This window comes from Mus caroli, chromosome 3 (genome assembly GCF_900094665.2).
Source record: "Mus caroli chromosome 3, CAROLI_EIJ_v1.1, whole genome shotgun sequence".
Taxonomy (NCBI): Eukaryota; Metazoa; Chordata; class Mammalia; order Rodentia; family Muridae; genus Mus; species Mus caroli.
In genome coordinates this window covers 81,958,778-81,980,115 of record NC_034572.1, presented here as the reverse complement: position 1 = coordinate 81,980,115, position 21,338 = coordinate 81,958,778, and the positions used below count along the sequence as shown (strand labels likewise).

General features: G+C 52.6%; 2 protein-coding genes across 5 annotated transcripts; one reads left to right on the top strand and one right to left on the bottom strand.

The window, feature by feature from the left end:
- Positions 1–5,395: 5,395 nt before the first annotated feature.
- Krtcap2 (keratinocyte associated protein 2) lies at positions 5,396–9,049 on the bottom strand. Its single transcript, XM_021157815.2, has 5 exons — positions 8,502–9,049; positions 8,094–8,248; positions 7,892–7,955; positions 5,973–6,039; positions 5,396–5,554 (listed from the first exon to the last, which is right to left on the bottom strand). Exons 1-5 carry the CDS (start codon positions 8,725–8,727, stop codon positions 5,434–5,436), a joined length of 633 nt encoding a protein of 210 aa, XP_021013474.1. The 5' UTR covers positions 8,728–9,049; the 3' UTR covers positions 5,396–5,433.
- Positions 9,050–9,123: 74 nt separating this feature from the next.
- Trim46 (tripartite motif containing 46) lies at positions 9,124–21,039 on the top strand. Of its 4 annotated transcripts, none has more exons than XM_029475464.1 (10): positions 9,124–9,315; positions 10,708–10,969; positions 11,188–11,531; positions 12,641–12,784; positions 12,897–12,992; positions 15,729–15,982; positions 16,234–16,355; positions 17,331–17,633; positions 18,640–18,937; positions 19,924–21,039. In XM_029475464.1, exons 2-10 carry the CDS (start codon positions 10,714–10,716, stop codon positions 20,315–20,317), a joined length of 2,211 nt encoding a protein of 736 aa, XP_029331324.1. In that variant the 5' UTR covers positions 9,124–9,315; positions 10,708–10,713; the 3' UTR covers positions 20,318–21,039. The 4 variants fall into 4 exon arrangements, with proteins under 4 accessions (XP_029331324.1, XP_021013472.2, XP_029331323.1 ...); XM_021157813.2 differs by having other exon boundaries at positions 9,129–9,305; positions 19,924–21,022; XM_029475463.1 differs by lacking the exon at positions 9,124–9,315 and adding an exon at positions 9,921–9,998.
- The last annotated feature ends 299 nt before the right edge of the window (positions 21,040–21,338 follow it).

The window sequence follows — 21,338 nt, the reverse complement described above, 5'->3', positions numbered from 1 at the left end:
CTCTCCAGCACCCTGCCCCGCCCCCTTTAAGATAAATTAATCTCATCTAAAACTCAGTGTTAAAGTACTCATCTACCATGGTGAGACCTTAGTACCTGCCCCGCCCCAAAAGGTGTCATCATCATATAAGATACTCCTCAGCCCAGCCTGGTAGTGCACACCATAATCCCAGCACTCAAGAGGCAGAGGCAGGTGAATTTCTGAGTTCAAGGCCAGCCTGGTCTACAGAGCAAGTTCCAGGACAGCCAGGCACGCACAGAGAAACCCTGTCTTGAAAAAACAAAAACAAAAACAAAAAAAAAGACAAAATAAAAAGGAAAGAAAAGAATAAAAACAAACGTTTCTTAAATATAAGACTTCCGGGTCTGGAGAGATGGCTCAGCGGTTAAAAGCACTGGCTGCTCTTCCAAAGGTTCTGAGTTCAATTCCCAGCAACCACATGGTGGCTCACAACCATCTGTAATGGGATCTGATGCCCTCTTCTGGTGTTTCTGAAGACAGTTACAGTGTACTCATATACATAAAATAAATAAATCTTAAAAAAAAAAAGACTTCCCACAGGATTTAGATTTAATTCAAACCTTTATCCCTATAATCTAGGGTAGCTATTATTCAATTCATTTTACAGACAAGGTGTCTAAAGTGTGGAGAAACCACTCACTCTGTCCCTGTCACTCAATCTGCCCCGTCACTCAAATTTGCTCCTGTCACTCAATCTGCCTCTGTCACTCACCTGCTCAGTGTCAGAGTTCAAACTACACCTCTGAACTGTCTAATTCAAGGTGCTTCTCTTGGAGCTAGGATGTAGCTCTTGTGCTACTGTGCAGGAAGCCCTGGATCTACACCTGGTTCCAAATAATGTTAGGCCTGGTGGCTCAGACCTGCAATCCCAATACTGGAAAGGTGAAGGTAAGAGGACCAGAAACTGGTCATCTTTAGCAACACAAGGAATTCGAGGCTAGCCTGGAATACATGAGACTTTGATTCAAAAAGCAACCAGGGCTGGAAAAAACGGCACAACTCCGGTTGAGAGCACTTGTTGCTCTTACAGAGGACCTGGGCTATGTTCCCAGTGCCCGTAGGAGAGTTCACAACCATCTGTAATTCCAGTTCTAGAGGATTCAGTGTCTTCTTACAACCTCTGCAGGCACCAGGCACACAGACGGTGTACATAAATATACAGAGGCAAACACTTGAGCACATTAAATTAAGCAGCAATAACAAACTTAAGAAGCGTCTCTTTCAACCGGGCATGGTGGCGCACGCCTTTAATCCCAGCACTTGGGAGGCAGAGGCAGGCGGATTTCTAAGTTGGAGGCCAACCTGGTCTACAAAGTGAGTTCCAGGACAGCCAGGGCTACGGAGAAACCCTGTCTCGAAACATCCCCCCTCCCCGCCCCCACAAAAAAAAAAAAAAGAAGTGTCTCTTTCCCACTGTCTCACAGTGCCTACAAACCTAAAGTTGGCCTGGAGCACAGTCTAGAGACAGGGCTGGAAAGGGTGGGTCCCTGCACCTTGCGCTTACTAGCCTCACCCCTAGTCTCCCCACACAGGTGGATGCACACACCCAAGCCCCAGAAATCCTTTCAAAGTGCTTGAGGGCAGAGCTCAGGGCAGTTTACCTAGACACAGAGAATACAGCCCTTCTCTGCTGAGCCTGGGTCAGTGTCTTTGCTCTCCAGTTCCCCTAAGCTCACAGTGAAGCCTCTGCCTCTTGCCCTGGAGGCCCCCTCTGCTTTTCTTTCCAGGCTTTCTCAAGGTGTGAGACATTCTCTGGGAACCTTGAGGTTCCCTCCTCACAGTGAGGAAACCCATTTGGCTTAGGCTTTATTGCTTCGGGGGTGGGGTGGGGTGGTGGTGGTGGTGGTGATGGCTCTAATTAAAGTTTCTGGTGTTGTCCCCCAGTGTAGCTGGAGTCAGATCCTCTAGGAAAACAGAAGGAATTGTCCATAAAAAAAGAATGAGCTTTTACTTTTGAGTTTTCAAATATACATAACACAGAATAGCCCAGCAAATCCGGTGTGCCCGTTGCCACAGACCTTGAAGGGACATAATAGAACCTTAGTTTATCATGGGGATTTCTGAGTCCTATAGAGACTGTGTGGCTAGCACACTTGCCACACCATGCTAACTAACTGTTCATGTTGGGCTGGGGGAGATGGGTCAGTGGAGAAAGGGCCGGGTGAGGAGAGGAGTTCATATCCCAAAAATCCAGGTGGCCATGGCAACCTCCTGTAGTCCCAGCACCCAGGAGGCAGAGACAAGGGCGTCCCAGGACACGCTGGCTACCTTGACTAACTGGAGTCTGTGAACTCCAGATTCAGTGACGCTACCTCAATAAATAAGGAGAGGCTGGGGAAGACACTAGACTTTAACTTTGAACTCCAACTTTGCATGCCTACGTGTGCCTATCCACCCATCCGTGTGCTTGTGAATATGCATACATGTGAGGACACCACATACACTCTACATGTACAAGAAAAATAATTTGTTAAGTAGACGCATGCCTGTTTTTTTCTGACTGTCGCTGGAACCTCTATAGATTTAGGGACCTGGATCTCTCTCCAGTTGGCAAAGGATCTGAATCCCAGGAAGGAGCTGCTGAGACCTGTGGGGCCCAGGATTCCCACCTGGCACAGGCCTGAAGAGTGCGGAAGAGCCTAGCTGGGTGTGGCTGCCCCTTGGAGCCTAAGGGAAAGCTTTGAAGTCTTCACTCCCAGTAGCTGACCTAAAGCTGTTTGCTATAGGTATTTGAGAACGCCTAACTCTATAGCCAGTTAGGGGCTTCTCCCTGTGCCTCTGTAGGAACTCAACCAAGCAGCATCTATGGTACAGCTTGTATCTGCACATCTGGCTCTCAGCCCTAGAAAGGGTGGACTGAGGAACCAGATCCTGGCTCTGGCCCTTGAGCCCCCAGGAACTTCCATTTCCCTGGAAGGGAAGCCAAGAAATGTACCTAAAGGGGACAATTAAGTGCCCCGGCTGTCTGCCTTAGGGCTCTGGCCATTGTTTGCTTAGGAGGTAGCACTATTTGTAACCTGTCAAGGACTGTAGACTCCAGCAGTCCCCCAAAGAAGGCAGGGCTGCCAACTTCCCATTCTACCAAGGTTCCCACAGAGCCCACCACCCAGTGACTTCACAATGGATTTCAGTGTATCCTTCTCACAGAACCCTTTCCTTTGTGCCTCTGTCTCTCAGCTTCTCTGTCTCTATGGGTCTCTGCCTCTCTCTTGTTTCCCAACATCCTTCCCCAGGCCCTGGGGAGCAGAGCTGTGGAGGCAGGGGGCAGTGGGAACAGGACAGTGTCCGGTTCTCACCAAGGACAATAAGGGCCGGAAAGGGCTGGAGCCAAGGGCTGGCGCAGACCAGCCCTCCCGCCTGCCCTGGGCGCCCCCAGGTCCCGCCCTGTCCCATTGGTATGCCCTAAATGCCAGGCACTTTTCATGCTTGTGCCTGTCCCGGGGAGGGAGGCCAATCTAGCCCACTTGCCTCAGTCTCAGTGTCCCATTGCCTTCTTGAAGGGTGGTATCACCTTTGACTCCAAGGAGCATGTCAGGTCAGGGGCCAGAAGCCTCGGGCCAGACTACAGCGACTCCGCCCACGTATTATTTACTTCTGTTTCCGGAGTTGGGGGCGGGTGCCTGTGGGTGTCGCTGCCACGTGTGAGTGAACAGGAGGAAACATCTGCCTCCCTCTGTCCTCCGGGGAGTGGGGGTGGGGAGATGCCCTGCTCTCCCATAGGTCTTCTGCCACCCGGCTGGAGCAGAGTCCCAGGAACCCCAAATTCCTTTGTCTCTTTCACCTTCAGGTCTTGGAAGGCACCATATCCTCGGGTCCCTTTACCTAATGATGGTGATTAGAGACTGTGATATCTCTGTCAGGGTTAATTGGCAGGTCAGGTGTGTATAGCCTACAACTAGACACCACAGATAGGCTGAGTGTAAAGCTGCTATTGGCGCCGACCTGCCTTGTGAATCCACCCATTCCTGAGGGATGGGTCACTATCCCGAGGCACATACTGCCCCTGGTCCTACACAGTAGGTGACAGCAGATGCATCGATTCCTTAGCACTGCTGGGTCACCTCTGATCTTCCCCTCACATTCCTAAACCTTAGAAGTGGTATTTGTTAACTGCCTGACTCCACCCAAGCCTTCTGAAAGCCTCTGACCCTCAGGAGGCCATATCCCAGGGCTATGTGTCCTACCCAGTGCTCCTACTCCAGGCAAGGAGAAAATCAAGGTCTGACTGTACCACCTAGAACCTTCCCATAGACCCAGGACCTGTTTTGGACACCCTCCTTCAGAGGGCTCTACACGCCACACTTCAACCTCAAGTAGATGAGCTTTCAACTGCCACGCTCAGAAAGACTGATCTCTACTGAAAATTCTGCCCAATTCCTAGCCCAGGAACAGGAAGTGATGCTTCTAGCCTTCCAGTACGGTGCCTGGCCTCTTGAGTTCCCTAGATTGGCTTCCAAAGAATTAGAGCACCGCCTAGTCCTTTAGGACCAATATGCAGGGAGAGGTCGGCCTGAGTATCCAGGATAGATGGGCTCACAGCGCCCTCTGTCGGCACTTTATGCAAAGTGTGCAGTTCCTCCTCCTGGGCCAGGTAAAGAGTGATTGACTGGGCAGTGTGACCTCTTAATAATCCTTCACCAGACCTCCTTAAACACTTGGCTTCATCTTTACTGAGCCTTATTCCCTAACCTTTAGGTGCCTCTAAATGTGCAGGATTTTGTCCTAGAAGGGTTGAAGGATAAGTTTTTTCATTCAACCAACCTACTTCCCACTCTCAGGCACTACTGAGTATACAAAAGTGACCAAAATGGGTGGTTCCTAAAGTTTGGAGCATCCACTGGGAGAGGGGAGGGGGGACTTTGGTGCTCTAAAGGACAAGCACTGTGGACAGAGAGCTGCTTCTCATGACAGCACAGAGCAGGATCTGGGGCCACTTGCCTCATTTTCATCAAGACTTGGCTGAGGCTGTGGGCTGGCTGCTCTTTGATCTAACCTGAAAAGACTTATGGATTTCTTACTATCTTGAAGACAAGATAAATGGGGGAGGGAAACAAGATTGCCAGAGTGAAGAAGCAAGGGTCAGTGACCAACCCAGGGTCCTTACACGCACGCAGTGTGCACCCCCCCCACATATGTGCACATACCCCCCCCACACACACACACACACACACGCGCGCGCACGCACACCAGTTAGGTTCTGAAAGGCAGGTCCTCCTGTGTCATCTACTCTTTAACCTCTCTCCCCATAGGTTAAGACCCCGATCATTTTTGCATTCTTCTCCCACAATGACTCTTGTCAGTGGAGGGCGAGGATGCTGCAGCACCTGCCCAGCTCGGGCACTGGCAGATGAAGTCAACTGTCACAGTTCACAGACACAGCTACAAAGACCCAACTTTATTACTCATTCACAGTTAGTTTCTCTTCTTGCCCTTGCCAGTGATTTTGGCCGGTGTGAGAACTGGAGCTGTTGCCTGGTACAGAGTGGACGATATCTTGTTGATGTAGTACAGACCAACCATGGAGAAGATGAAGCTAGTGGGTGAAAATAAGTCATTATACCAATAGGCATGTTGCTACTAAGGCAGACACCAGCTTCAGGTAAAGAATTCAGATTTAGGCCTGGGAAACTAAGGACAAAAACGGGGAGGGGGGATGGCTCAGGGGTTAAGAGCACTGAACTGCTCTTCCATAGGTCCCAAGTTCAAATCCCAGCAACCACATGGTGGCTACAACCATCCGTAATGAGATGCCCTCTTCTGGTGTGTCTGAAGACAGCTACAGTGTACTTACATATAATAAATAAATAAAACTTTAAAAAAAATAACAGGGGGTGGGGGAACAGAAGAGGTGGCATATGGTGGGAAGGGAAGGGACGATTAACACCATAGGAAGATCTGGTCCCACAAGACACGGTGTCATTGTACCGTTTGCCCAGCTGTCAGATACGTACCAAGTGGTGACACAAACTCGGTGGATGAGGCCCGAGGCAAAGAGCGCCAACAGCAAGCAGAGGAGAACTGGGGAGACAGGAAGAGGGAGTGTCAATCAGGAGGCGCTCAAAAGAGCAACAGAAAAGTAGGAGCAGTCTAGAACCCTGTGAGGAACCTGCTTGAAAACTTACGTCATGGGGACATACACCTTTAACCCCAGCACTAGAGGCAGAGGCAGAGAGATCTCTGTGAGTTCGAGGCCAGCCTCCTCTACAGAGGGAGTTCCAGGACAGCCAGGGCTACACAGAGAAATCCTGACTAGAAAAACAACACAAACAAAATAGGTATGCCTTGACAAAAGCAGGGATTTCAAATGCCTTGTGCCTGAACACTTGTTCAGGACACGAAGGGAAGATATGAATGGCGTTTTGTTTGACTAGCTTGGCTCCATGTGTCATTTAACTTCCTAGCCCCCCAACCCCCGCACATACACAGAAGAAAGTGAACGCTGTGGTATATGCCTACACGTGCTGGGAAAGCCAGTCCAGAGGATAAGGCAGGAAGCATCACGTAAGCTCAGGAATCCAAGGGGGGGGCCAGCCTGGGCTACACAGTGGGAAGGCCAGCCTGGGCAACACAGTGAGATCCCGCCTCAAAAGTAAATCAATAAATACAATGTTCTAGAAGGGCGGAGAGCAGGCTTGTTCCCATGACTTAGGAAAGAGGATTATGGCCTCTCTAAGAGGACAGGATATGGATGAGAGGATGGAAGGGGCTAAGAGGTCCACTTGTCCAGCTGGAGCCAGAAAGGAAGGCAAAGAAGAGGATTTTTTTCTTCTCACTTCAAGACAGGTTTCACTGTGTAGCTCTGGCTGTCCTAGAACTTGCTCTGTAGATTGCCCTAGCCCTGAACTCACAGAGACCTGCCTCCCTCTGCCTCTAGTGCTGGGATTAAGAGCCTGTGCCATCCCTGTCTGGCTGAAAGACTCGGTTTTTGCCTTCCAACAATTTCTTTCAGCATATAAGAAACACATGGGACAGAGTGGAAGAGACAGAAGCTCTGGGCATTGCTGGGCGGAAGCTCTGGAACCTGCAACAGGGCCGTGAAGACATCAACCTGGAGCCAATGGCGGGCTTCGGGGTTTCTGGGTGAGTCTTTCACGGGGCTACAACAGCTTGATTTTCCCAGCACGTGGCTTTCCAAGTGGCTTGGTCCTGATGCTGGCTTTGTTTTATGAGCCCTATTCTCCATCAGATCTCTATATGAACCATCTAACAAGGATTTTCACACACAAAAACTGGTCTATCAGGGCTGAAGATGTGCCTCCGTTGGGAGAGAGCTTGCCTAGCATGTTCAAGGCCCTGGGCTCAACCCCCAGCACCTCATAAACTGTGGAGGCAGGAGGATCAGCCAGTCAAGGGTTTAGAGTCATCCACAGCCACACAGGAAGTTCAAGGCCAGCATGGGTTATTCTCTATTCTCCTTCTGTCAGGGGTCCTGCTATTGGTAACATCCCAGTGAACACAGACTTCACAATCTCCTCCAGCAGCAGTCAATAGTGCGGGCTCAGTTCCACATCAGAATCCCTCCGTGGGCTTGGTCTTGCTTTCTTTCCTCACAGGGACAAAGAACACCTTCTCCAGGATGCCTATCAGACATCAGCCCAGGCTTGACTGTTCACTTGAAACCTGTCCTGAGAGCAGACCAGATTGGCCTTTTTCTTTCTTTTCCTCTCCCTCCCCTCACCTCCCCCCTTTCCTTTCTGTGCTTCTCTTCCAGCTCCAATAAAATGCTTAATCTGAGAGCATCTTCTGTCTTCAAGATTGTGTTAAGCAAATGTATTTCTCCTTTACCATCTAAGCACAGGGAAATTCGGCATCATGTTTGGGAGAAGTTTTAAAAAAAAAGGAGTCCAGTTAACTATTGAGTTTCACTTACTCTCAGGGAAGATTTTTGCTTGGAAGCCTTTACCAAAGACCAGATTCTCCAGATTATTGAAGGCCTGGGTGATGTAATTAAGGAGAAACTCACGCAACAAGACAGGGCTAGGAAGTAGAGGGACCGCAAAGCCCTTGCCACCCACCCCCGCCCATGTTCTGTTCATACACCCCCGCCTCCCCTTCCAGAGCCAGGAAGATACAGTCAGGGAGAAGACGAAAAGGCCGGAGCCCAGCAGGCCCCCCTGAATGGTGAGCCACTCGGTGGAGGCCAGCTGGCGGCTGTAGATCTGCATGCCAGCGAAGAGCAGCAGGGACAGGAGGGAGGACAGCGCCAAGGAGGTCCCGGTACCGACTACTATAAATGAGAAAAAAGAGTCAGGCTAAGATTCACTCCCGAGCTTGGCTCACCAACCACTTCCAAGTGACCCAGCCCCCACCCCACGGCGACCTCCAGGAACCACCCGGTCCTGCACACCCAAGTTCCCGCCTGTCCGGAGGAAATGCTAGTTCCCAGGACACGTCAGCTTTACCGAGGCTACGGAGAAAAGAGGACCACCCCAACGCCCACCCCCGCTAGTGCAGCCCGGGCATCCCGCCGGTGCGGTTACCCATCACGCCCCGTCCGTGGTCCAATCCGTGTCCCTGGAGAAAGAGGGGAGCCAAAGCCGGCGCGGTTGTCTGTACGCAGGCGTCGGGGCCAACGTGGACTTGCTTTACTTCTTCCTCTACGCGCCTTGGGTGCAGCGCCCTCTTGCGGCAAGGAGGAAATAATGCTTCGAAGAGCATTCTAGGCCACCGCCCTACTTGGTCTCCAGCCTTCTGTAGCCAAGGCATCTGCTGTCTCTCTGGACAAGCTGCACTCACATCTTTTAGTCATGATCCCATGGCCTAGAGTCACCTGTGCCTTCATTGCTATTCATGTCATCTCCCGTACAACTTCCTCAGACCTCCCTGATCCACTATAATTGCCTCAACAACTCCCGAAGATATGTTCCACCCAAGATGTAGCACTGTCCACCTGGAGTTCTTCCTCTGAAACGAGCTTCTTGCTTTATGTGACTAGTATGACCAGGAATCGATGCAAGCTTCTAATAGGAGGAATGGTTCCTACCTCAAATACCCTTCCATGTTACCCACCCCCTAGACCGCCTTTGGAGAACCACGTGGGAAGAACTATTTCCCACCCCCTACCTCGACGGACGCAGTTCGAAGCTAGTCCCTGGAGCATGCGCAGTGACATCTCACCCTCCCCACCCCTCCCTTCACCCCACCCGGCTCCTGCATTAAGCCCCGGGTTCGCAGCAGCAGCCAGGATCGGGCACCCGGGGGCGGGCGGGCACAGTAGGGCCATGGCTGAGGGTGAGGATATGCAGACCTTCACTTCCATCATGGATGCACTAGTCCGCATCAGTGTGAGTTAAGGTGGGGTCAAGGGGAAGGGTGGGGATGTAAAGGGTCGGGGCAAGCCAGACCCTTGAACAGGTGGGGGTCCAGGAAGAATATGGAATATAGAGAAGGGATTAGTTAAGTCAGAAATGACTGGGAGGGCGGAGACGCAAGTGTGGAGGGATCCTGGGGACAGCCGAGTGGTGAGACTCCCGTTTGCTGGGGTGTAGGCAGCGAGAAGCTGCCCGGACCCAGCGGGTAGGCTTGGGGTAGCTGCCAGGCGTGCACCAGGACTATGAGAAGGGGCATGTGTGAGCTTGGATGTTTTCCAAGAAACTGAGGACAGGTGTGGCGGGACGGGTGGTGGTGGTGGTGATGAAAAAACCGCTCCTGGGTCCAGTTCCCAATTTGGACCCCTCCCGACCCCCCACCCTACCGCCCCCAACCCGCCCCCCCCCCGCTAGCTGCCGTGCAGCCTGCGGTTGCCATGGTAACCCGTGCCCGTCTCTCCCAGAGGCGGTGCCAACCCTGCTCCCCCCCCACCNCCCCGCTAGCTGCCGTGCAGCCTGCGGTTGCCATGGTAACCCGTGCCCGTCTCTCCCAGAGGCGGTGCCAACCCTGCTCCCCCCCCACCACTTCCTTCCCCCTCCCTCCCTCTCCCTCCCTCCTTTGTGTCAGCTGCGCCCCTGACCGGGATGGCTGCGAAGAGAGGGACCAAGGTGAGGTGTGGGGGTGGGGAATAGCCAGAAGACCCCTCACCAAAAGGGGGAGGGATACTTCCGGTGGGGAGGGGGCAGGTAGGCGGGGCGCTCCCTCCTCCCCCACCCCAGATTGGGCAAAGGGTTGAAGCAGGCCGAATTTCTCCACCAGACTGGGCCTGATAGCTCTAGTATAAGAAGGCGAAGAGGGATGGATTGATTTGGGGAGACTGGAAGAAATAGAATTGAAGAATGGAGGATGGGTGCTGGGGCGCCGGCCAGTGCCCAGCCGGTTCAGAGAGCTAGCGCACCCTGGCCGCGGGGAGCAGTCATGCGTCTAAGGGTTGCTAGAGAAAGGGGCGGGGGACAACACCCAGCTGTAGAATGGGTGGTGCCCTTGAAATAAATGCTATTAATCCAGAGATGGAGGGATGGAGACAGGTGAGGCGGGAGGACTGCCTGCCAGCACTGCTGCAGCGGGAGTGATGGGGGTGGGGCGCGATGGTGGGGGAGGCCAGAGCTCCAACTGTACCTTCTTGATGGGCCTTAAGCTCCCCAAGAGGGGAGCCGAAGCAAGAGACAGAGAGCTGGGGAGGTGTGTGAACCAACGAAGGCGGGTACTGGGCCAAAGCAGTAGGTAGCTTGTGCTGCCCTTCCTGGCAGCCAAGGGACCGGGCTGAGATTTGCCCAAGTGTCCTAGCTCTCACACAACCTCCTGGTCCCTCCACAGACAAGCATGAAGAACATGGAGAAGGAACTGCTGTGCCCAGTGTGTCAAGAGATGTACAAGCAGCCACTAGTGCTGCCTTGTACCCACAACGTGTGCCAGGCCTGTGCCCGGGAGGTTTTGGGCCAGCAGGGGTACATAGGCCATGGTGGGGATCCGAGTTCGGAGCCCACTTCTCCTGCTTCCACCCCTTCTACCCGCAGCCCCCGCCTCTCTCGGAGAACTCTCCCCAAGCCAGATCGCTTGGACCGGCTCCTTAAGTCAGGTGGGGCTGGGGCCTGTGGGATGGGGTGGGGATGTAGAAAGATGGAAGAGGGTCAGGGGCATCTGTCTGTCATTCTGGGGTGGAGCTTCTTACTGCTTGTCTGAAATTCTAATGAGAGTTGATCTCTGGCGCAATGAAATTCCACGTTTTAATTGACCAGATGTCACCCACCCCAGCCAGTTGTAATTCTCACCTGTGCCTCCTGGGTCCATCTACAGGCTTTGGGACATACCCTGGGCGGAAGCGTGGTGCCTTGCACCCCCAGACGATCCTATTCCCGTGCCCAGCCTGCCAGGGCGATGTGGAGCTGGGGGAGAGGGGCCTTTCCGGGCTTTTCCGAAACCTGACCCTAGAGCGAGTAGTGGAGAGGTACCGCCAGAGTGTGAGTGTGGGAGGAGCCATCCTGTGCCAGTTGTGCAAGCCCCCACCACTAGAGGCCACCAAGGGCTGCACAGAGTGTCGAGCTACCTTCTGTAACGAATGCTTCAAGCTCTTCCACCCCTGGGGCACGCAGAAGGCGCAGCATGAGCCCACGCTACCCACTCTCTCATTCCGCCCCAAGGTGAGCCAGTTCTTGCGCGGTCTGAAGTGGGAGGGGCCACAGTGGTGCTGAACCAGGGGTTGGAGATGACTGGCATGTGGAGTTCTAAAGAGGGCTAGGTAAGGGTGTGTGTGTGTGCGCGTGTGCGCGTGTGCGTGTGCGTGTGCGTGACAGGGACTTAGAGCTGGAGAGAGACAGCTCTCTGATTAAGAGCTCTTCCAGAGAATCACATTTATTTCCCTGTAATTGCAGCTCCAGGGGTACATCACCTCTGGCCTCTTCTGTTTCCTGCACTTACATGCACATTTCTACACATGGACACATACACATAATTCAAAATAAAATATTAAGAAAAAACAACAGGACAGCGTTTTGCCATATAGCCCAGGCTAGCCTTGAACTCATGGAAATCCCATTTTCTCGGTTTCCTGAGCACTAGAATTACAGACATGCACCATCACACCTGGCTGTCTATCAGACCATGTCTCTAACATCCACTAAACAGAAGATTCAACATCTATGGGTCTCTCATCTCAGCAGCTGCATAGAGATGAGAGAATCTACTCTGCTGTAACTATACCTGCAGGGCTGTTGATAGGATCACAGGAGATGTTTGTTATCTGGCTAAGCATGGTGGCGCGTGCCTGAGCCCCCAACACTTGGAAGGGTGAATAAAGAGACTTGGAGGTTAAAGGCCAGCCTGAGTACACAGAAAAACTCTGCCCCAGAGTTTTTATTAAAAAAAAAAAGTTATGGGGGACTTTTGGGATAGCATTGGAAATGTAAATGAGGAAAATACCTAATAAAAATATTTTTTAAAAAAGTTGCTTCTATGCAGGATGCTTTTCTAGGAGTTGGGCGCAATGGTGAACAAAGGTGAACTCTATCACCATTGTTATACTATGAACTTAGGAAGTAGATGGAGGAGCAGTGCTAGGCCATGGCTTGGTCAGTTCACAAATGCTTTAATGCCTGGTGTTCACCATTGGGTGGCGCTAGGGAGCACAATAACTAGTTAGCTATTTCCACTTCCTTCTCTTGACTGCTGGAGAGGGGCAAGCAATTGCTGGTAGGTCAGCATCCTTACACACACAAGTGGCTGACTGTTTCATTATCTTTTACATCCCTAGGGTCTGATGTGTCCAGACCACAAGGAAGAGGTGACCCACTACTGTAAGACATGTCAACGACTGGTGTGCCAACTCTGCAGAGTACGGCGTACCCACAGTGGGCACAAGATCACACCAGTGCTCAGTGCCTACCAGGCCCTCAAGGTAAAGACCCCCTACCTCCTCAGCCCTAGCACTAACACACACCACCACACACCTCCTACTGACTTGCTTCTTGCAGAGCCAGGATGATGCCCACCTCTTTCTTTGCCCTTAGGATAAGCTAACAAAGAGCCTGGCATACATCTTGGGAAACCAGGACACTGTGCAGACCCAGATTTGTGAGCTGGAAGAGACCATCAGGCACACTGAGGTGAGGAAGGGCATGGACGTGCGCCTTCAGTCCCTCGTGGGTGGCTATGTCCCATTGCCTTACTGCCAGTTCAGAGCCCACGGTTGGAGAGTGTGTGTTGGTGGAGGCTCTGGTTAAACTTCATTGGCAAGAACACCAGTACCCTGGGTTGGGCTGGAGCTGGGGCTGCAGGGAGCGTAGGAGGGCAATAGCTGGGGGCTAAGGAGCTCAAATATCCTTAGATTCAACATGAGCACAACCATGAAGCTGGGGTGGGGAACAAGCACCTTCTGTTGGGTTGTCTGGATTAGCGGGCAGTGCAGTAGATGGTGGTGATGGCACAGTCACCAGTGTGCTGCAGCTAGTGGTCCACACGTGGACATTAGTGCCGTCGTGGCGTGGCCTTTCTTATTTGGGTGAGAAATAAAAAGATTAAGACTATGAAAGAGCTAGAGTAAAATATGAGCAGTTAGTGTAATGGTGACTTCAAGTTGCAGTTGCTGGACAAACTGTAGGCTCGGAAAGGGCATTTACTGCATTTTCTGACGTGCATCCAGATAGGAGGATATTTTGGAAAAGGCCCTCCTTCACACACTGAGGTCCCAGAACAGTCTTGTTTGACGGATACTGGAAACTGGGGCTGCGATGTATCCAAATGACCAACTATTTAAAGGAGCTCTTAACGCCCACTAGTTTTTAGCCTTTCCCTGTTTGTCTCTTAGCAACATGGTTAGGATCGACTACTCCAGCCCATAAATCCACGTATCCCATCATTTCTTCACAAATACAGTGCCCTGGAATGGACAGGGCCTGTGGTGGGGCATGTGCATCTCCATCACGGGGGGCGGGGGCACATGAGGGCTGGAGAGACGAGTCAGTGGCTAAGAGCACCTACTGCCTTTGCCGAGGACCCAGGGTCAGTTCCCAGCAGCTACAAGGCAGCTCATGATCACCTGGAATCTGCTCCAGGGGCTCTGATACCGTCCTCTGGGCTTCAGGGGCTTCTACACACATGTGGTGTACATAAACACGCACACGCGCACACACACACACACAATCTCATATACACATACGCACACACACACAATCTCATATACACATACGCACACACACAAATGAAACAGATATTTTAAGGTAAAAAATATGTTGAAAGAGTAGGCATACCTTCTGCTGCATTAGTACACGAAGTTAAAAACGTAACTGCAGTGGTTTGGTGAGATGGCTCAGTGATTAACAACACTGGCTGCTCTTACACAGGTCCTGAGTTCAATTCCCAGCAACCACATAGTGGCTCAAAACCACCCATAAAGGGATCTGTTGCCCTCTTCTGGCATGCAGTTAGGGTGCTACTAAATTTATAAATAAATATATAAATAAATACTTAAAATGCAACTGTATGGTTTTAGAATAACTCCTCGGGTGTTATGCATGTGTGGATGTGTGTGTCTGTGAGTGCACCCCATGCGGAGGGGTGGCCCATGGAATGTGTGTGTCTGTGAGTACACCCCATGCAGAGGGGTGGCCCATGGAGTCCCAAGGTACTGATCTCCTGGACCTGTCATTACAGGTCACTCGGCTACCTTTGATAGATGCTAAGAAGTGAGCTCAGTCCTTGCTCGGTGCTTACTTGCTCTTCTCACTGAGCTATCTCTCCAGCACCTGAATTATTCTTTTAAAAAAGTTAAATTAATAAGGGAAGGAGAGTTGGCTCAGTGGTTAAGAGGACTGGCTGCTCTTCCAGAGGACCTGGGTTCGATTCCCAGCACCCACATGGCAGCTTGCAACTATCTGTAACTCCAGCTTCAGGGTTTCTGACACAGACATACATTCAGGCATAACACCAACGCACAAAAAAATATAAATAAATGATATATTTTTTAAATTATAAAAACTAATTAATTAATTAAACTTTTAAGTGGGTCACCATGTCTTATGCTGTGATCCCAAGACTGGATAAATTGAAGCAGGGGGATCTCTCTTCAGTACACAGTGAGTTCAAGGTCAGCCTGGGGTACATGAAACCCTGTCTCTTATAGAGATCCCCAAATAACGGCTGGAAAGAGAGATCAGTGGGGTAGGAGCACTGGCTGCTTTTCCAGAAGACCCAGAGTCAACTCCCAGCACCCGCATGGTGGCTCGCAAACATACGTAGTTCCAGGTTATCTGATACCCTCTTCTAGCCTCTACAGATAGCAGGCACACACTTGGTCCTCAGACACACATACAGGCAAAACCCCTATGCACATAAAAATACTTTTTCAAAGATCCCAGCCGGGCAGTGGTGGCGCACACCTTTAATCCCAGCACTTGGGAGGCAGAAGCAGGCAGATTTCTGAGTTCAAGGCTAACCTGGTCTACAGAGTGAGTTCCAGGACAGCCAGGTCTACACAGAGAAACCCTGTCTCGAAAAAAAAAAAAAAAAAAAAAAGATCTTAAGTAGATATAAAATTAACAGGACTCTTGTATTTTTGTTCTATATTCATTTTGGCTTCCTATATCAAGCGAAAAATCTAGGAAATAGAAGGGGCTTGCTTCCCTTTAGCCTACACTTACAACGTGAGCATTCAGACAGTTAGTACAAATGGTCAGGAGGTGACCATATCTGTGGTATAGGTGCTTTGCCAGTCATGATCCTGGCCCCATAGAGGGATAGATGAAATGAACAAAATTCCCCAGCATAGTATGGTGTGGTGTCTTGGGGGCGGGTGCAAGTGCTGGTGTAAGTCTCTTATCCATTGGGTGTTCCTCCTTGGACAGGTGAGTGGTCAGCAGGCGAAAGAGGAGGTGTCCCAGCTGGTTCGGGGACTAGGGGCTGTGCTGGAAGAGAAGCGGGCCTCACTGCTTCAGGCCATCGAAGAATGCCAGCAAGAGCGCTTATCTCGGCTCAGTGCCCAGATCCATGAACACCAGAGCCTGCTGGATGGCTCCGGTCTGGTGGGTTATGCGCAGGAAGTCCTTAAGGAAACAGACCAGCCTTGCTTTGTACAAGCAGCCAAACAGCTGCATAACAGGTACCGAGGGGCATGTCACAAGGGAAGGGTGCAGGCTCCAGGGAGATGGGCTCCGTGGGTGTCACTAACAGTAGCTAGAATACACGGGTGGAGAGCTGTTGCCTCGAGGGGTTTCATTTGGCCAGCCTGATGCTAGTTTCTCAAGAGTGAGGGAGTTCTGATGCAGTGGCTCTAGGGATAGGTAGGGTAGGATGCCAGGGAGGGGTTGATGCCCACCTGGCAATACTTGACCCTTGCCTACCCCGCTCTAGGATTGCCCGAGCCACCGAGGCCCTCCAGACCTTCCGGCCAGCTGCCAGCTCCTCCTTCCGCCACTGCCAGCTGGATGTGGGGCGTGAGATGAAGCTGTTGACCGAGCTTAGCTTCCTGAGAGGTAAGGAGCTAGCCAGGCCCGTGTCCAACCAGAACCTTCTTCCCTTTCCCCCCTGCAGCGGACCCGGGGGGCAGTGCCCACCAGGGACCTCCTGGCCTCCTGCCTGGCCTGGCCAGCCACTCCCACCCAGCCAACCCCGCCACACCCACACCATCCTACCGCGCTCAGCGCTGCTTCTCCCTCTCTCTTTGTAGGCTGTGGCCACCGCGGACTCTGCTCCGGAGCACCCCAGGCAAGTCAGCAGCCCTGTCCTGGGGGCCCTGCCACCCGCTGGGCCCCGCCCTATTCCTCTCCCTGTGCTCCCACACAGCCTGGCCACCCACATACTGCTTCCTTCTCTCCTAATGTACCCTGAATTCTTGGTCCTTCCACCTTCCTTCCTTAGACTGTTGCATAACCCTGGTCCTTCTGACCTTTCGTTATCTTGACCCTTGCCCTCTGAACTCCCATTCTCTTCCTCTTGACCTTCATGCACCGCTCGCTCGGCTAGCAAGCTCGCTCCCCTCTGCTGCCTTCCTGTTTTCCGTCTTGCTGACCCTGTTACCTCCCTCCCAATCCTTCTACCTCCCTCCCCGCTCAGGGCTCTCTTGCCTGGGTTCCAGTGGCCTTTGCCTGCCTCGTTCTGGGGCTCCTTCTTACCTCAAAGAGTCTCAGCCATGAGGGTCCTCAGAACTCATTTGGTCTCATGCTGTCATTTGACTGAAGAGAAAACTGAGACCCAGAGAGGGAAAGTGGCACACTTCAGGCCAAATTAGGGTAGTGGCAAACTAGGACCAGAGTTCGGGCTCCGCCCCTGTCCGGTGCTCGCCCACTTCTTTCTCCTTTGGGCCCTGCCTTGTCCACCCAGTGCCTAGAAAGTTCCTTTCCCCAGCTCCCTCACCTACACTCACCCCCCCGGCTCCCGCTGCTTCCTCTTTCCTGCCTGAACCACTCTCCGTGCCAGGTCCTGATTGACCCCCTTGTTTCTTCCAACAGTGCCCGAAGCGCCCGTCATAGACACCCAACGCACCTTTGCCTATGATCAAATCTTCCTGTGCTGGCGGCTGCCCCCTCACTCACCACCTGCCTGGCATTACACCGTTGAATTCCGGCGCACAGATGTCCCCGCCCAGCCAGGCCCTACACGCTGGCAGCGCCGGGAAGAGGTGAGGGGCACCAGCGCCCTTCTTGAGAACCCCGACACGGGCTCTGTGTACGTGTTGCGTGTCCGTGGCTGCAACAAGGCTGGCTACGGAGAGTACAGTGAAGATGTGCACCTGCACACACCCCCAGCCCCTGGTGAGTACACAGACAAGAGGCTTCATGTGGTGGACAGAGATGTTCACGCAGAGGGTATAGGATGGCCCAGGTACTCAGCTCAATCCCAATGGGCACCGGAAGAGCAGTGCAATACAATTTAATTTATATAATTTGTACAATTTAATGTGTGAGTTGTACTCACTTCCTCTAGAGCTAGACTGCCCAGGTTCTAAGCCCACCTTTGCCCCTTGACAACTGTGTCTTGAGCCACATTTTTCTCCTTCTTTGAACTTCAGAGTCCTCTTCTACAGAAGTAATAATAATATTTAATAGAGTGGTTTGGTAATGACACCATTATTAAATGGTACGTATAAAAACCTAGCTTCTAGTTGGGCGTGGTGGCGCATACCTTTAATCCCAGCACTCGGGAGGCAGAGGCAGGCGGATTTCTGAGTTCGAGGCCAGCCTGGTCTACAGAGTGAGTTCCAGGACAGCCAGGGCTATACAGAGAAACCCTGTCTCGAAAAAACAAAACAAAACAACCTTGCTTCTGACTTATAGCAAGGGCTCAGTCAATGTTAGGGAAGTGGCTTGCCAAGTGTGGTCAGCACTCAGGTGAAAGGGCTGGGTTGAGGGGTCAAGTATGGGAACCAAAGTGTGGGATGAAAGGTTCAGGTCAGCGGCGTTAGGAATGGGACCAGGTGGAACAGGACCATAGTGGAGATGGCCCACAGACAAATCATGGAGAATGGGTTGCAGAATCATTGAATTAGCTAGAGATGGGACACTGCTTTCTCTGCCCACCAGTCCACTTCGGCTATTCCTGGCTTCCCAAGTCTGTTTGGGATGCTTCTCTCTTCCCTACATCTCTATTTCAGTTTCATACGCCCTATTCCCCTGGGCCCCTGACAGCTCCTGGTGACTGAATTCCTTGACAATTTGTTCCCTGTGCCCAAAATTCCCAGTGTTTGTGCTGACACCCCACAGTCCCCAGTACCAGTGTGTCCCTGAAATCCTTCCTTCTGTCTCAACCTCCTGCTTCCAGTCCTGCACTTCTTCCTTGATGGCCGCTGGGGTGCGAGCCGAGAGCGGCTAGCCATCAGCAAGGACCAGAGAGCGGTGCGGAGTATCCCAGGGCTTCCCTTGCTGCTGGCTGCTGAGCGGCTGCTCACGGGCTGCCACCTGAGTGTGGACGTGGTCTTGGGTGATGTGGCTGTGACCCAGGGCCGCAGCTACTGGGCCTGTGCGGTAGACCCTGCCTCCTACTTGGTCAAGGTGGGCGTCGGGCTGGAGAGCAAGCTTCAGGAAAGCTTCCAGGGTGCCCCGGATGTGATCAGCCCCAGGTCAGGCCCTTCTGCAAGGGGGGAGGTGGGGGAAATGAAGCTCTGGGAAAGAAGCTGGGGTTGGCGAGGGTGGTGACGGGCCTCCAGACTTTCATAGGTGGGACTGGGGCTGGGTAAGAGCAAGGAGCATGGAAGCCAGCCCGAGAGGCTTGTGGACGGAAGAGATGTGGGCTCAGCAGAAGAGACTTTGAGGTTTTCAGAGTGTATGGTTGGAAAAAGGGTTAATAGAAGGCAGAGCTGTTACCTCTTCCTTCCATCTGTCACTCGAGCCCAGTTCAGCACCTGTCTAAGATCCCGTGTCCTAAGATTCCCATGAAAAGTTTTCTCCCTGAGACCTCCTTCACCTGCCTTGTCAACATCTCCATGTTCTTCCTTTAAACAAATCTCCACAGCCGTCCTTGCCTCTCAGTGTCTCATTCACATCCCCTCATTTCAGTCCTGAACCTTCTCTCCGAGCTCTCTTATCATCCAGCATCCCATTTCCTCAAGATGTCTCCTCCCCAGCACAGATTCCCTTTGGAATTCTGTCAACCGTACTCCTGTATCCTTCCAACATCCTGATGCCAAAGCATCCCCACCTCTCTTCCGACATCCTTACTCTGCTCCTGCCCTCACCCCACCTCGTCTTAATCACGGTGACCTCATCCTTCCAACATCCCCGGCTGCCAAAGCCGTGTCCCTAACCTGATTTCCCTAGCACCACGATTCTCAGCACCTTCTATCCTGACAAGACCCACATTTCTCCAGTGTGCTGTACCAACAGTCCATCTCTTCCTCCCCATGACACCTTTCTCACGCACTCACCTTTCCTACACAGACAAAAGCCTGGAGACTTACAGTCTAACCCCCCTCAACATGTATTCACCTTAATACCTGCAACCTCCTGTCCCCCAACATCCTTCCAACATCCCACCCAGCTCCCTGATCCCACCCCACTCCCTTCCTCTGCCTCCCAACATCTTTCTTCTGGATTCCCCCTCCTACAGATACGACCCAGACAGTGGGCACGACAGCGGTGCTGAGGACGCTGCCGTGGAGGCGTTACCACCCTTTGCTTTCCTGACCATCGGCATGGGCAAGATCCTGCTGGGTTCCGGAGCGAGTTCTAATGCGGGGCTGACAGGGAGGGATGGCCCCGCTGCCAGCTGCACAGTGCCCCTGCCACCCCGCCTAGGTATCTGTTTGGACTACGAGCGGGGACGGGTCTCCTTCCTGGATGCTGTGTCCTTCCGTGGGCTGCTGGAGTGCCCCCTGGACTGCTCAGGGCCTGTGTGCCCTGCCTTCTGCTTCATTGGGGGTGGCGCTGTTCAGCTGCAGGAGCCCGTGGGCACCAAGCCTGAGAGGAAAGTCACCATTGGGGGCTTTGCCAAGCTGGACTGAGCTGTTCAGGCCCCCTCTCAGACCTGAGTTCTGCTCCCCAAGCCTCTGGGCATCGAGTTTGTTTTCCCAACAGCTTCTCCCCCAGCCTTTCCCTAACCATGTGGCCCTGCCCCATACCTTGCCAGCGGTGTCTTCCCAGGGCTTCCCTTGACTAAGGGACTTTCCTCTGCTTATCTCTGGATGTCCTTCATTCTCTGTGTTACCTGTTGGCCTAGGCCGCAGACTCATCATGTCTCTGACCCAGGTCCCGCCCTTGGCATCGTAACCAAGGCATAGAAAGCCCTGTTCTGTCCCTGGCCTGTCCAGGAGGGCGCCTGGAACACTGGATATGACTAACAACTCTGCCCTTGCCTTGCCAAGCCCCCCTGCCCCACTGATGCTGACTGCAGCCTTGGCAGCCAGGCTTTGAGCCTCCCAGTGAGACAGAGGAGAACCTATCCTGATTTATTTGGGTCCCTATACCCTCCAGCTGCATGTCCCTTCTGTCCCTCTTCTCCTCTTGCATGCTTTACCTATCCAGCACCCATGCCAACGTGCCAAGTCTCCCTTGGGAACTCAGTTAAGGCTGGTGTCCCCATTGGGTTGGGCCAAGCTAGGCCTCTGGTGCCTGCTACTGCCTCCGTACAGTGGGCATTGCTAGGCCTATGCTGAGCAACAGCTGTAATTTTCATGGTTTATAAACAATAAACTGTGACACCAGGCACATTTCTGTTTTCCTAGAGTGAGACCATTCCTGATCATTTCTGGTCCGACCCATCGACACCCAAGGGTAGGAGGTCCTACTACACCTAAGGCCCAGACCCCAACAGACTCTCACCGCCAGGGGGCGCAGCACCGACTGCTTGCCTAGAACTTTACCTTGGGTATCTGGACCGCAGACATGGACCCTGAGGGGATGTAGCTGAGGGCGTGGCATGGTGTCGACCTAAAGGGGTCAGGGAACTAGAACCACTTCCTCATTCCCAGGGTGCCAGAGAGCCCACCCAGAGGCAGTGGCGGGTGGGGTGGCTGAGGGCCAGGG

What these genes read in the sequence shown, in the direction of transcription:
- Trim46 (XM_021157813.2), top strand. Translation starts at nt 9,243, where the DNA reads ATGGCTGAGGGTGAGGATATGCAGACCTTCACTTCCATCATGGATGCA. An exon ending in CTCTCTCATTCCGCCCCAAG is followed by an intron (nt 11,532 to 12,640) that starts GTGAGCCAGTTC and finishes TTACATCCCTAG; the next exon opens with GGTCTGATGTGTCCAGACCA. An exon ending in GCCAAACAGCTGCATAACAG is followed by an intron (nt 15,983 to 16,233) that starts GTACCGAGGGGC and finishes ACCCCGCTCTAG; the next exon opens with GATTGCCCGAGCCACCGAGG.
- Krtcap2 (XM_021157815.2), bottom strand. Translation starts at nt 8,727, where the DNA reads ATGCCTTGGCTACAGAAGGCTGGAGACCAAGTAGGGCGGTGGCCTAGA. An exon ending in TTTTCGTCTTCTCCCTGACT is followed by an intron (nt 7,956 to 8,093) that starts GTATCTTCCTGG and finishes TACATCACCCAG; the next exon opens with GCCTTCAATAATCTGGAGAA. An exon ending in AGCAAAAATCTTCCCTGAGA is followed by an intron (nt 6,040 to 7,891) that starts GTAAGTGAAACT and finishes CTGTCTCCCCAG; the next exon opens with TTCTCCTCTGCTTGCTGTTG.